Source organism: Chiroxiphia lanceolata, chromosome 27, assembly GCF_009829145.1.
Source record: "Chiroxiphia lanceolata isolate bChiLan1 chromosome 27, bChiLan1.pri, whole genome shotgun sequence".
In the NCBI taxonomy this organism is placed as follows: domain Eukaryota; kingdom Metazoa; phylum Chordata; class Aves; order Passeriformes; family Pipridae; genus Chiroxiphia; species Chiroxiphia lanceolata.
Window position 1 is genome coordinate 5621858 of NC_045663.1, and position 13671 is coordinate 5635528.

The 13671-nt window shown below is 52.7% G+C and overlaps 1 protein-coding gene across 2 annotated transcripts in view; it reads left to right on the forward strand.

Annotated features, from left to right (window-relative positions):
* The window catches only part of ADAMTS10 (ADAM metallopeptidase with thrombospondin type 1 motif 10), a 63433-nt gene that overhangs the window by 19288 nt on the left and 30474 nt on the right, over nt 1-13671 (forward strand). For both annotated transcript variants that reach the window (XM_032712350.1, XM_032712349.1), the window contains exons 3-7: nt 1374-1738; nt 7521-7677; nt 9269-9486; nt 10647-10730; nt 11107-11252. In XM_032712350.1, coding sequence (XP_032568241.1) covers nt 1374-1738; nt 7521-7677; nt 9269-9486; nt 10647-10730; nt 11107-11252 — 970 coding nt within the window. The remainder of the gene's footprint in view (nt 1-1373; nt 1739-7520; nt 7678-9268; nt 9487-10646; nt 10731-11106; nt 11253-13671) is intronic.

Sequence of the window (13671 nt, forward strand, 5' to 3'; positions counted from 1 at the left end):
CCAGTGCTGCCCTGTGGTGAGAGTGGAGTTTGGAGTCCAAGTTTCTGATGGCTGGGAAGGCTTTGAAGATGGGTACTGTGGAGCCAGGAGAAATGCAGCCACCCTGGAGCAGCCTGTTTGCTTAGGAAGCAACTCCAAATAGGATGCAGAAAGCACAGCAAGGCTCTTCCAGAGTGAACAGAAGGCAAATCTGAGGGTTCAGGACACTTAAAACCTCCGGACATGAGGGGTTCAGAAAACACAGTGTGGTGGACAAGCTGTTCTGCCCAGCACACAATATTTTACATTTCCTGCTGAAGCCTATGGTACTGAGGGCTGTCAGAGACAGCTCAGATCCAGCCTTGCATTCCCTGGGACATTTTCCTTTGAAAAGGAGGGGTTTCTGGGGAGGTTGTTCAGTGCCAAGTTGTTTGACAGGCAGAACTGTTGCATTACCAGGCAGACAGGTCAGACAGTGACCTTGCAGAGCACATTTCAGAGCGCTACAGGACAGGCCCAAAGCTCAAGTGCCTCAAGAGAAGGTGCTAAGCCATGCTGATATGATAAAAAATATCACAAATCCAGTGAGCTGGGAAGGCAGGATGGTATCACAGACAGAGACCTGGCCGGGCAATAGGGATGTCTGACTTCTTTTCTTGCTGCCTTTTCAGCCCATCTGGGTAATTCTGGTTACCCTCTTTCTTCTTTTGATAGTTACCCTCTTTCTTGTTTTGGTATCAAGGTTGGCACTGCAAGGATAGTGGCTTTAGACCTCTCAGGAGGATGCCCAGGACCTCCTGCACTGAGGCAGCTGTGACTGGGAAGGTTGGTGTGGTGCTGTGATTGTGTGAGTTATCAGCTGGCAGGTCCATCTGGCAGCTGTAGATGTTCTGAGGAACCCACAGTTCCTCAGCAAGACTGATATTGTCACCCCAAGGCTCATTCTGGTTCATTTTGAGGAGACATTATTGCTGGGTTTGTTACTGAAATGATCCAGTTAAAATAACCCTCCAAACCAGAGTGTGGCTCTGCACAGCTTGGAGTCCCTCTGCCCAGTGGGGAGGGAGGATGGATGGATGGATGGATGGATGGATGGATGGATGGATGGATGGATGGATGGGGGATAGTCCAGGACCAGAGCCAGAATTCGGGTGCCCTGAAGGGCCCCTTTACAGCATCTGCAGAGGAAGAAAATTAGACTCCATAGTGTTGCTATCCCAGGGCTCTCTGGGCTGCAGGGCTTTGGGAATATCCCAAGGATCCTGCAGCCTGGGCAGAGCACACCCTGTATGTCAGGCTGCTGTGCTGGCTGTGGCTGTGCTCGACATCACTGGGTGTTTGACTCAGGCTGTCCTTGCAGAACATCATTCCTCTGTGTTTCCTTCCCTCCCCAGAGGAGTTCCTCTCCAGCCTGGATCACTATGAGATCGCCTTCCCCATCCAAGTGGACCAAAACGGGGACTTCCTCACCTTTGACATGAGGAGGCAGCTGAAGCCGCGGCCCCGGCGCAGCTTGGGCTCCCTGGCCTACGAGCCCTCCGAGCAGCAGGTCTTCTACAAAGTCTCTGCCCACAGGACCCAGTTTCTGCTCAACCTGACCCTGCACTCCAACCTGCTGGCTGAGCACTTCACTGTGGAATACTGGAAGCGGGATGGCATGGACTGGCAGCACGACTTCCATGAGGACTGTCACTACGCCGGCCACCTGCAGGACCAGTACCTGAGCTCCAAGGTGGCCATTAGCAACTGCAACGGGCTGGTGAGTGTCTGTGCTTGGCAATGCCGACAACTAATTGCAGTCTCTTTGATCTCTTCACCAGCTGTGTGTCCCAGCAGGTGGGTCCATGCACTGGGAAAGGTCTGGGATTGGTGTCAAGCAGGAATATTGCACCGGTGTCCAAAATGGGTGGAAGGTGCAGACAGCACATCCCTCATCACATCTCCAGGGGTTCCTCATCCCTGTTCCACTTGCAGTCCTCTCCCTGCCAAAGGCAGTGGGCATTTTTCCACTGATTTTAATTGGAATGGGATAATCCAGGCTCTAGACTGTTATTCTGGCTCTCGCAGAGCTCTCTCCCCTCCCCTTCCAACAGCAACAGCAAAAAATGTTTTGCATGTGCTGAAAGAGAGGGAGAAGTGCAGGAGGGCAGGAATTTCACAGCACCACTGGAATGTCAAAAGTGCATTGAGGTCCTTACAAGTGTAGATACATTCCTGGGGTTCCAAGGCTTGATTTCAGGAGCTAAAAATGTGAATTATGTAGGAAAAACTAAAATAATCAGGTTTTCAGTATGAAAAAGAGAACAACAAAGATGCATTCCTCAAAACCAGCAAGGCTGCTGGAAAGAGGGTGGGAATGATTGATTTTGCAAGTCTTAAGAGCTTATAATAGGCATGATGGTCCTAAATATCAGTAAGAAAAGCTTAATGATAACATCAGTGGTAAGGTTAGCTGAGGTCTGGACTAGATTGCTTGGAGAGTGGGAGATCTTTGGAGATCTTTAAGAACAGGCCAGATAAATGCCTCTCAAAAATCCTCCAGGTATGATTCATTACTTCTTCCAGCACTGGGAATAGACTAAGGACTTCCATCCCAATTTTTCTGTGATTTTTCTGATATTTCTGGCTCCTAAAGCACATTTCATGACCCGCCAGATGGAGGGATGGAGCAAACATACCCCGTTAGTGAATCCCAAGGCTGATGGCTCCCTTGGAGGGATAACATCTAGAAAAGACTCTGTAGGCCAGACTCATATTTAGGCTCCAGCCCCACCTCTGAGCACTATTCTGGCAGTGTGGAAGAGCATCCAAGTGGGAATGAATTCATGTTTGATTTATTGCTAAATTACACTGCCAGAACAGTGCTGTGGGTTATTAACAGAAATGAGAATCTGACTCATTATATCATAGAGTCTAATGTTTCCACCTCACAGCCAAAACTCAGAGCTGCATAAACTCCTGGTTCCCTTTGTTTAGACATGGGAACTCTGCTCAAGTCCCAGACAATTCCCTGGTGTTCTCAAAAGCACTGAGGGATGAGCTGGATGCTGCTGGATCCGGAGGGATCTGGCATCACCCTTCCCACTTCAGAGGGCAAGCAATGGCCCAGCAGCACTTTGAACTGGGATAATTCAGTCCACAGGCTGTGTTTAGCCCTGGAGAGATACCAAGGGCTGTCTGGAGGAAAATGCAGCCAGGCACAAAGAGGGACTGAGGGTCATCCAACAATGTCTCCTTTTCCTGAGCTCTGTCCTCCTGCCCCTGAGAGCTGTGGACATCAGGGAGGGTGGGGGAGGAGGTCTGCTGGGTCAGTGAGGACAACAGGGTTGGGAATTTGGGCAAGAGGAGCCTGGAATGTTTGTAGCTGGGAGAGAGGGAGCTGTGCTTACACCAGAGACCTTTGGCAGAGCTCTGGTTGCTCAGTAACAGCTGATTCACTCGCGCCATCCCTCCCTCATCCACAGCGTGCTCAGCTTCAGGCAGGAATCATCTGCTTTGGAGGGGACGGGCAGGGACAGAAGAGGGTCCCCAGTGGCCGAGGAGTCCAGGTTCCTGCTGTTCCTGCTGTTGAGGGGGTACTGCACAAGGTGACCCATGTTTGCAGACCCGGCTCACTGAAGCTGCCCGGGGGGTTGTGGTGTTGAAAGGGCACAAGCAGGGACCAGGTGCTGGTTGTGGGGTGAGCTGTGCACGAGGAGGAGGGAAAGGGATAATTGCGTCCAACACAAAAAGCTGAGAAAATGGTAATGAGCCCCCAGCCATCCTCCTGTCCTCCAACTCCCACATCCCTCAGGAATTTCTATGTCTGCAGGGTGCACCACTAAACTGCTTTGTTTTCAAACACGTCTGACACAACTCTCACCACTCTCACCTCGCAGCATATCAGCTTTGGATGCCAGTGTCTGGGCATGTCTTCCCAATATCCAGACACACTCCCACTGTTTTTCCAGACCATAGGCTTGAGGGCACTCGGGCAGAGAGGCTCACCCCACACATCTCCCATGGAGGGTGAGCTGGGCTGGGCTTCAGGCTGAGCTTCAGGGGAAGTCACCCAGACTTAAGTTCACAGAATCACAGAATATCCTGAGCGGGAAGGGACCCACAAGGATCATCAAAGTCCAACCCCTGGCCCTGCCCAGGACACCCCAACAATCCCACCCTGTCCCTCAGAGCGTTGTCCAAACGCTCCTGGAGCTCTGGCAGCCTTGGGGCCGTGCCCACTGCCCTGGGGAGCCTGGGCAGTGCCCCAGCACCCTGTGGGGGAAGAACCTTTCCCTGAGATCCATCTCAACCCCCCTGGCACAGCTCCAGCCATTCCCTTAGGTCCTGTCCCTTGGTTCCCATTGTTTAGACATGGGAACTCTGCTCAAGGCCCAGGCAATTCCCTGGTGTTCTCTAAGGGACTGAGGCTATTGGTTCCTTATCTATAAACATATAAAATGTTATTCTTCACCAGAGTATCTTTACTATACACATATATTTATATTTTCTCAACAACCCTTATGATTTTGACATAAAACAAAGCCATAACGAATTTTGTCCTTACACAGATAGAACTTGTTTTGGGTTACTTTTGACCACAGAAGGGTTTGGGTTGGAAGAGACCTTAAAGCTCATCCAGTCTCACCCCCTACCGTGGGCAGGGACACCTTCCACTAGCCCAGGTTGCTCCAAACCCTGTCCAACCTGGCCTTGAACACTTCCAGGGATGGGGCAGCCACAGCTTCCCTGTGTGTGCTGAAATCGTGTTTTCACCTGAAGAGCCCCCCCTGGGCCCAGCATGGACACAAATGCTTGGAGCAAGGCAGAGATGGTCCCTGCTGAGGCAAACAGCTCCTGTGTCTGTATGAGGAGCTGGAAGAGCTGAATCCCAGTGTGAGGTTGTGCTTTTCTGAACCATGGTTGTAACTAAGAACACAAACCACCCTTGCTCTGCAGTTGACCTGGCTGAATCACGGACAGGATATCCAGTTTAGCTCCCCCACAAACCACAGGGATCTCCCTGAGGACTTCTTACCACCCCCTTTCGCCAGGCCTGTGTCGTGTCCAGCATCTGGACCTCAGAGCTGGGTCCTTGGGGTCACCCTCCCGGGACATCCAAGCTTCATGGCGGGAGGTGGTGGTTTGAGGCTCCAGGTTTAAGTCAGAACATCCCTTTTGCAGCAGGACATGGGTTTGGGGCAGGAATTGCTCTTCCCTCTTGGTGCTCTGCCCCAGGCTGGTGGTGACCTCCTCCTCCCCGGCCCTCGGAGCTGGCAGCCAGCTGGCTCTGCCGCCGGCACTCGGCTTTCCGCCGGAGCCCTGGCCGGGGTAACCTCACAGTACCTCGCTTGTGTTTGAGAAGGTGGAGCCCAGCCAAGAGCAACAGAGCCTGGGGCAGGAGGAAATCCCCCAGCACTGGGGGTTTGGGGGCTTTGCCATGCACACACTGCCCCAATTGAGCTCTGGGACGGAGGGAGAGGGACAGAGCCCTGCCGGGCTGGGAGGGTCCACCCTGGAGAGGCTTCCCCCAGAACACCCTCCACAGTGCTGTTACACAGGTGGGACCTTCCGTTCAAGGGCCTCAAGGGGTTTTACAGACGCCGACTTCCCCTCTCTCTGCCACAGAATCCCAGAATGTGCTGAGTTGGAAGGGACCCACAAGGATCATCCAGTCCAACCCGTGGCCCTGCACAGGACACCCCAACAATCCCACCCTATGCCTCTCAGGATCATCCAAATGCTCCTTGAGCTCTGGCAGCCTTGGGGCTGTGCCCACTGCCCTGGGGAGCCTGATCAGTGCCCAACCAGCCTCTGGGGGAAGAACCTTTCCCTGAGATCCAACCTGCCCCTGCTCTGACACAGCTCCAGCCATTCCCTGGCTGCTGTCCCTGGTCCCCCCAGAGCAGAGCTCAGTCCCTGCCCCTCCTCTGCCCCTGCCCAGGCAGCTGGAACTGCAGTGAGGTCTCCCCTCAGTCTCCTCCTTTCCAGCTGAACACACCAAGTGCCCTCAGTGTCCTCACATGGCTGCAAATCAAGGCCCTTCTCCATCTCTGTTCCCTCTAATGGCTTCAGATCTTTCTTATATTGTGTCCCCCCAAACTGCCCCAGTATTGCAGGGGAGGCCACACCAGTCCTGGCAGAGCAGGGTTCCTGTTCCCTGGGCACAGAGGGAGATTTTAAAGTGCTGTGACATCCAAAGGATAGCACCAGTGCTGACCTGGTGGCAGGTCAGGGGTGTCTGCACACAGGGATGACCACTCTCCACCTCTGCTTGCACACAGGGAGTGGGGGGACAGCCAGGTAACATGGGTCTTGGACATTTGGGATCGTGCCTGAGCCGTGCCAGGTGTATTTCTGTGCCTTAGTTGCTTGGTGCTGAAGTGGCACAACCACCTTCCTTGGAGTTATTGGGAGATTCAGGAGTTGTTACAGTGATAGAGCTCATGTTGTGCTTCCAGAAACTTTTTTGGTTGCTCAGACCTTTCAGGTAAAGGGAAATCTTGCTGTGAGGATGGGACTGGCTGCAGAGGAGAGATCTTGCAAGCACCTGGTGGGTTTGGCTGCTCACCCCACTGGGATCTGCTCCTGCCTGGTCATCACTGTCTCACAAGTGGCTCCACTCAGAGAGAGCAAAGTCTGGGCTCACAGCTGAAATTCAGTCAGTCAAAGAATAAAAAAACCCAAACAAATAAGGGAGCAGAAACAAGATCATCTGACTGAGGTGACCAGTCTGAGGTGTACAAGGTGAACAACCCAGGTTCCAGGCTGCAGAGGAGGGTTGTGGCTCCTGCTCGTTACCTCCCTGCTTAATCGGACTTCACATTTTAAAGATTTGGTGTGTTTCTCAAAAGCCTCTGAGTATTCACACTTCTCTGCAGCTCTGTGCCCCAGTTCCCAGCTGGTGGGAATGGTCCTGAGCTACTTTGGAAGGTTCTCGGGTGAAGCTGAAGGCACAGGAGACAGGTCTCGCTGCTGAGCTGTGCTGCAGTTTCAATGTATGGTATTTAGGATCCCACAGGCTCTCAATGAGACTGAGTGGGTGAAATAGGAAACAACTCATTCATAATTTTGCAAGGAAAGGCTGTGATTTCCAGAGGACTTTAGTGAACACAGATGTCCCAAGGCATCCAGGACCATCTGGCTGGGTTTTCTCTGCTCTGTATGTTCATACACACTCTCGAGGAGAAAAGGCAACACAGGAAGAACCGTGTCCTGCGGAATACACCATCTAAGGAGTCTTTCTGTTGTGCCTTTTGCAATCGGATATGTCTGTCACGTATTGGCCTCATAAGTCACCAATGTGCCTGTAACAAATGTGGATAAAGCCTTCCCAAATCTTCGTTCGCGAAGCTCAGCCATGATGATGATGATGATGTTCATACAGTTCAGAGTTTGTGTGTGAATGAAGAATTCCTTCACATCCTCCAAAGTATTTATCAGTCCCCAGAAATTATGGAGTTGATTTACAGAAAGCTCATTATGAGAAGCCACCAATCCAACCCCCAGTTCTCTCTCCATCTCTTTTATTGCCTTCTCTCTCTCTCTCTTTCCTTCTGCAGCACGGGGTGATCGTGGCAGATGAGGAGGAATATTTCATTGAACCCCTGAGCCCTGGAGCCAACGTCAGCACGGGAGAGGGGAAGGGCAGCCCCCACGTCGTGTACAAGAGATCATCTCTCCAGTACCCCCACATAGATGCAGCCTGTGGAGTGCTAGGTACTCGTTCCCACCAACACCCCCTCAAGCCATCCCAGAAAAGGCTGGGAACGTCCTGTCAGACCAGGCTTTGAAGGTGCACACTGCTCTAGGTGTCAAAGAACCAAATTCATCTGCATTCAAGAAAGATTTCTGTGTTTACTTTGACCCATGTTGAGCACTTCTGGTGGCCTGGTCTTTGGAAAGGTCTTGTGCTCTCCTCTTCACAGCAGGGCTTTTAAGTGTGTGAATAGATCATGGGATAGAAGAGAGAAAAATCCACCTCTTATTTTTACTCAGAAAAATCCTCCCAGATTTGGCTAATTTACCATGTATTGAGAAATCACAGCTTACACATGCTCAGCAGAGACTTGTCTTTGGTTTTTAGCCACTGCAGGTTGTGTCCATGTTGAGATAACTCTACTTCTGTTGGAGACCAGGTGGAAAGATGCCTTGGGGGTGGGATGTGGGACCTGTTTGGTCACAGAGGATGTTTACAGGGAATGGTAGCTGTACTTCGACCCCATTTCTACACCTGCAAACCTTTGACTCCCAAAGGGACTCTCACAGGTCTGTCCTGGCCTCTCCACAATTGCCCTTCTCATCATCTGTGTCTCAGAGTGTGGCTGAAATCCCTGGCCCTTAGGAATAGACTCCATCTACCCAAAATGTTGCAGGCACACAGGATGCCTCTCCCTTAGTTTACAGAGGTAAACTCCCTGGCTCCATAAGAATGAGAGAGGCCATCCCTGCAGAGAGGCTGGATGGCTTTCTGTGGATCAGTTGGGAGGGACAGAGCAGAGCTGTCCCCTGCTGCTCCTGGAGGTTTGTGTGTCGCTTCAGGGTGTTCATTCACTGCCTCAAGTGGTGACACTTAAGCAGATGAGAGGTCACTGCTGGAAGGGGTGGGACACCTGGAGACACGGGGGCACTGCCACCCTGCTCTGGGCAGCTCTGAGTGTCCCCAGACCCACCAGCATCTCTGGAGACACTCTGTATTTCCCTGGCCCAGCTCCTCCCATCCCAACTCCCAAAGCTGGGACAAAGTGCCAGCAGACTCCCCTTCTGTTGACTCTGTGCCACATTCCCCAGCTTCCAGAAAAAAAAATTTAGCCTGCTCCTAATTGCTTCTTGGAAAGCAAAGTCTGTTCAGTGGGAGCCACAGGGCAAACACAGTTCAGAACAACCACAGTGCAGCTGGCCCAGCAAAGCCACCTAAGCTGGACCTGTCCTCACCTGAGCACCCCCATGAGCTCCTGGGATGAGCCCAGAGGAGCTGGAGCTGGCAGGCTGTGGGGCTGCCTGTGATCTGCCCATCTTCCCAGTCTGGTAGATGTTTGATGATCCAGCATTAGAGCAGAAGAGGGGGATCCTGGCAGGGTAGGAGGGTGGCTGTGGTCTCCCAGTCAGCTCTTCTGCCCTGTGGTGGTCTCCAGGCTGAGGGATTGGAGCTTATGACCCTACTGGACCCTGCTGCAGTGGGGCATTTGCTGGGTCCACATGAAGAGCCCCACAATGGCCTTTCCTCTCCCCTCACGCTGCACATCCCAGACCTCTGTGAGCTGCCAAGTTGCTGCTGGAGGGCAACAGGAACATCTCTTTCCCTCCGCAGATGAGAAGCCCTGGAAGGGGAGGCACTGGTGGCTGAGGACACTGAAACCCTCCCCTCTGAAGCCAGCGGGCAACCACAGCCAGCGGGGGCAGCTGCCCCTCAAGAGATCCGTGAGCACCGAGCGCTACGTGGAGACCCTGGTGGTGGCTGACAAGATGATGGTGGGGTACCATGGCAGGAGGGACATAGAGCAGTACATCCTGGCCATCATGAATATTGTAAGTGTTATAACCACACTAGGAACATGAGGGGGACTCAGACACACACCCAGCAATGACTACTGTTCATCACCCCCAATGTCTGGGCTTGGCAGAGGGTGCTGTGTGTTTTTCCTGCAAGAAAAGTGGGGTGGGAACACAGTGGGGGAATCAGATCTGTTCCAGGAGGGCAACAGCTTCTTCCTGTGCTCAGAGCAACACTTGGGTCAAAAATCCTGACATACTGCTGCTGCAGATGAGCAGTGGTGCCCCAGAGCCTGCAGGGCCTCTGTTGTAAAGGAGAGGCACCACAGGAGAGGCAAACTCTGGCCTGTCTGAGCTCACCACAGGCCAGATCTGGGCTGGGAGAACAAAGGCCTTTCTTTGAACAGCATCTCTCATCTCAAATTAGCATTGCAAATAGGGCCAGCCAAGCTGAGAAACACATGGGAAAGCATAAGGACAGTGAGCTCTCACGCCTGGGGGCTGAGCAGCGTGAGGGGTCGGCAGAAACACCCTCCTTCTTCCACACCACACCGGGCTGTGGGCTGGGTCATTGCTGGCGGCAGGATACCAGGCTGGATGCATTAACAGCCTGAATTGGCCACGCTGAATCCTCCCGTGAGGTGAGATGGGCTTGGAAATTATCCATCAATCCTCTGAAAGCCCCTCTGTGATGGCCCTTTGTCCTGTCCTCCACAGGATCTCCTTTCATGGCTCGCACTGTTTGCATTTCTAAAGCAGACGCCAGATTTTGAAACAATAGCGGCTCTAACTGTTTCATCTGCTCTGACACACCAACCATGTGCTGGCAGATTTCTCGGAGATGCTGTGCCTTTCCCTCAGCAGAGCTTCATCTTTGGGGCTGAGCAATTCCGTGGTCGTGGGGTTTCACCTCCTGAGCTCCAGGCAAGGAGCAGGTGCTGGGGGATCATCTCCCCTGCTAAGTGTCCCCAGAAGGAGACACCAAGGTCTCTCCCTTGTTTTTTCAAGCCTGGTAGTGGAGTCAGTGGGAATTTAGGCTTTTCCCTAACTGCCAAAGTTAGGGGAGTTTTTGTTCAGATCCCACAGCCCTGATTCCACCCACAGGGCCCAACTGAGGGTTCACCCCCTGATTCCAGTGCCACCCAGCCAGAGAGCTCATTTTTAAGACTCCTCTTTTCTTGTTTCTTGGAGGTCAGGTTGCCAAACTTTTCCAGGACTCGAGTCTGGGCAATATTGTCAACATCCTGGTGACCAGGCTAATTCTCCTCACCGAGGACCAGGTAAGCTGAGCTTTGCTGGGCCATTTCCATCACGTCTGCACTTTCTTTGTGGGTCTGTGTGTTCCCCTTGTATTTCACCCCCAGGAAACCTTCCCTGTGCAGCCTATTGGCTGCTCCACATCCTCCTAAAGGCACCTGGGGACTAAGTTCAGGCCATGGGCTGAGGAGACCTCAGGGACTCTGAGGATTTTTTCTATGATAAGGTGACTTTAGGGAAGTTTAGGTAGCTTTAGTCCTCCTAAAGTCACATTTTGCCTGCTTTCTGTGTAAAGTGGGGGCATCTGAACTGGTGTCAGTGCTCTGCTGGCATGGAATAGGCAGTGCCTTCACATCAGAGCTTTCCTGGGAACATGCTGTCATGTTGCTTCCATTCCAGCCCACACTGGAGATTAACCACCATGCCGGGAAATCCCTGGACAGCTTCTGCAAGTGGCAGAAATCCATAGTGAACAGGAATGGCAATGGGAATGCTATCCCTGAGAACGGCATAGCCAACCACGACACTGCAGTGCTGATCACCAGGTGAGGCTGAGCCCAAGCCCACACGCAGCAGGGCTGTCCTTCATGTTGTCCTCTCTGGGGTTGTTCTCTGGGCATCTATGTGTCCTCTGGGCATGTATCTGTCCTCTACCTCTGTCCAAATGGATCATCCAAGGCTTCCATCCCCCACGAATGGCCTGGCAGTGGCCATCCTTCAGTCTGGCCATGTGCCAATTCCCTCAGAGGGATGTGGATTATTGCAGTTCACACAGCTATCATCTTCCACTTCAGTTAGTTCTCATTCTCCAGCATCTTTCCTCGGTCTTTGTTGGGCTCTCAAGGGGCTTAGTTTGCAGCCACGGGCATTTGCACACCAGAAGGCAATGGCATGGGGCTGTTGGGTACTACCAGAGCCCATCCTGGAGTTGTGGAGCACTGGGCATCCTGGAGAGCCCTGTCTGCCTCTGCTGCGAAGGGTGAAGAGGATCCAAGTGGGACCTGAGCATTGTGACAGTGACAGTGCTCCAGCTAGTGCAGGATTTGGCTCATCTCATTTTAGGTGACTACGTGTAGGGCTGAATTCTCTCCTCAGTGGACATCCTTGGAGCAGTTACTTCATCCCAGCTCCCTCAGGACTCCTGCCTGTGTCCCTGTACTCCTTGAACAGCAGCTGAGGTCAGCAACGTGACTTGGATGCTGGACTAGACTTCGAGAGCTGCAAGAAGGGAGTCTGAACCTTCATGTGGTGAAGGACATGTGAAGAACAAGTGAAGAACAAATAGCCCCCCATCAGGACAGATGGGAGCTTGAGCCTGGAGCAGTAGAGGGTGGCAGGAGGGACAGCTGGAAGGATGGATGGTGGTCAGAAGGAGGGAAGATGAAGAGATGATAACAGGGACAGTAGAAAGAGGAGCAGGGCATCTGAAAGGACAAGATACTGAAGGGAGGGCTGGAAGGAGTCCCTGGAGGTTTTTTCTCTGCCCCTGGAGGTTTTTTAAGATAAGACTGGATGTGGCACTCAGTGCCATGGTCTGGCAACCGCAGCGGGGTTGGATCAACGGTTGGACTTAATGATCTCGGAGGTCCCTTCCAACCCAGCTGATTCTGTGATGGAGGGGAAAAGGGCACTGCGAGGCTGCTCTTTGAGGTGTTGCTGCTGTGTCCAGGACTGTCCAGTGTCCACACAAACCCTGCTTGGGCAGAGGGGAAACATTCTGGGGAGAGGCCAAAGGCAAGCCCAAGGTTTGTTTGTGCTGTTTCACCCCCTCTCTTGTGGAGTGGAAAAAAGTCATGAAATGTAAGTGGTGCAGAGGGGAGCCTCCAAGTGGGAGCCGGTTTCCTTGTCCACATGCTGCTCTCCCGCTCCAGTTCCCGGTGGCAGTGGGAGCCTGGAACATCCCTCCTGGGGAGCTCATGGGATGAGAGCCCACAAGCATCAGCAGAGGAGCAAGAAAAGGGCTCCTGGGCCACAGAATTTCCCTCTCCTGGGGCTGCAGCTCCGCTTTTTCCTCCCCTCCCACCACAGGTGGTATGCAAACAGCGGTTCTGAGTTTTTCATCCTCCCACCAGATGTTTGAGCCAACCCCCAGCGAGTGGCTGGGCTGGGACAGCACAGTCACATCCCTAATAAATTCTCTGTCTCTGATAACATCTTGCTGAGATCCAGGCTTTTTTCTCTTGCAGGGACGTGAAACCTGAGCCTCCAAAGGGCTTTAACAGTATTTGCTCAAAACAGAGCAACAAACATTTTCCACCTCTGGGGGTGAGAGGTTTGGACACTTCCAGAGAGCCAAAGCAACAGGAGCATCACCAGGAATGTGTCACATTAACCCATCATGGGCTGGCACTTGCTCAGTCTCTCCTCTCATCCCTTGGGATCACTGGGGTGAGCAGTGTCAGATGGTCTCAACACCATGGGGATGTCCCCAAACCCACACTGGCACAAACACTTTTGTGTTTTGGATTTGCTTTTGGCCTTTCCAGGATGTTTCCTCTCTGCCCAAGCAGGGTTTGTGTGGGCACTGGACAGACAGTCCTGGACACAGCAGCAGCACCTCTGAGAGAGGCCACTTGGTGCCCTTTGTCCCCTCCATCCTTCCAGCTCTCCCTTCAGCATCCTCTGTCCTTCCAGGTGCTCCAGTGTTCCTTCCACTGTCCCTGTCATCCTCTCAGCATCCTCAGTGTAACACCCCAGCTTGTGCCCCCTCCTGCCCACCCTGCTCAGATCTCAGCATTAGCCTGGCCCCTTTCAGCCCTGGCTTTACTAAACCAAGTCTGGGGTGTCTCTCCTTCTGGAGAAGGTGTTGGAACAGAGGCAGGCGGGGCATGTGGTTTACCTCTGCAATTAAATGATAATATTCACTGTCTAACCCCAAACTGGTCTCTTTTGGAGCTGCCACCACATCCTATTTTGAGGGTGCTGCATTTCCATTTGAAGGAGATTTTTACCCTCCTTGTTATA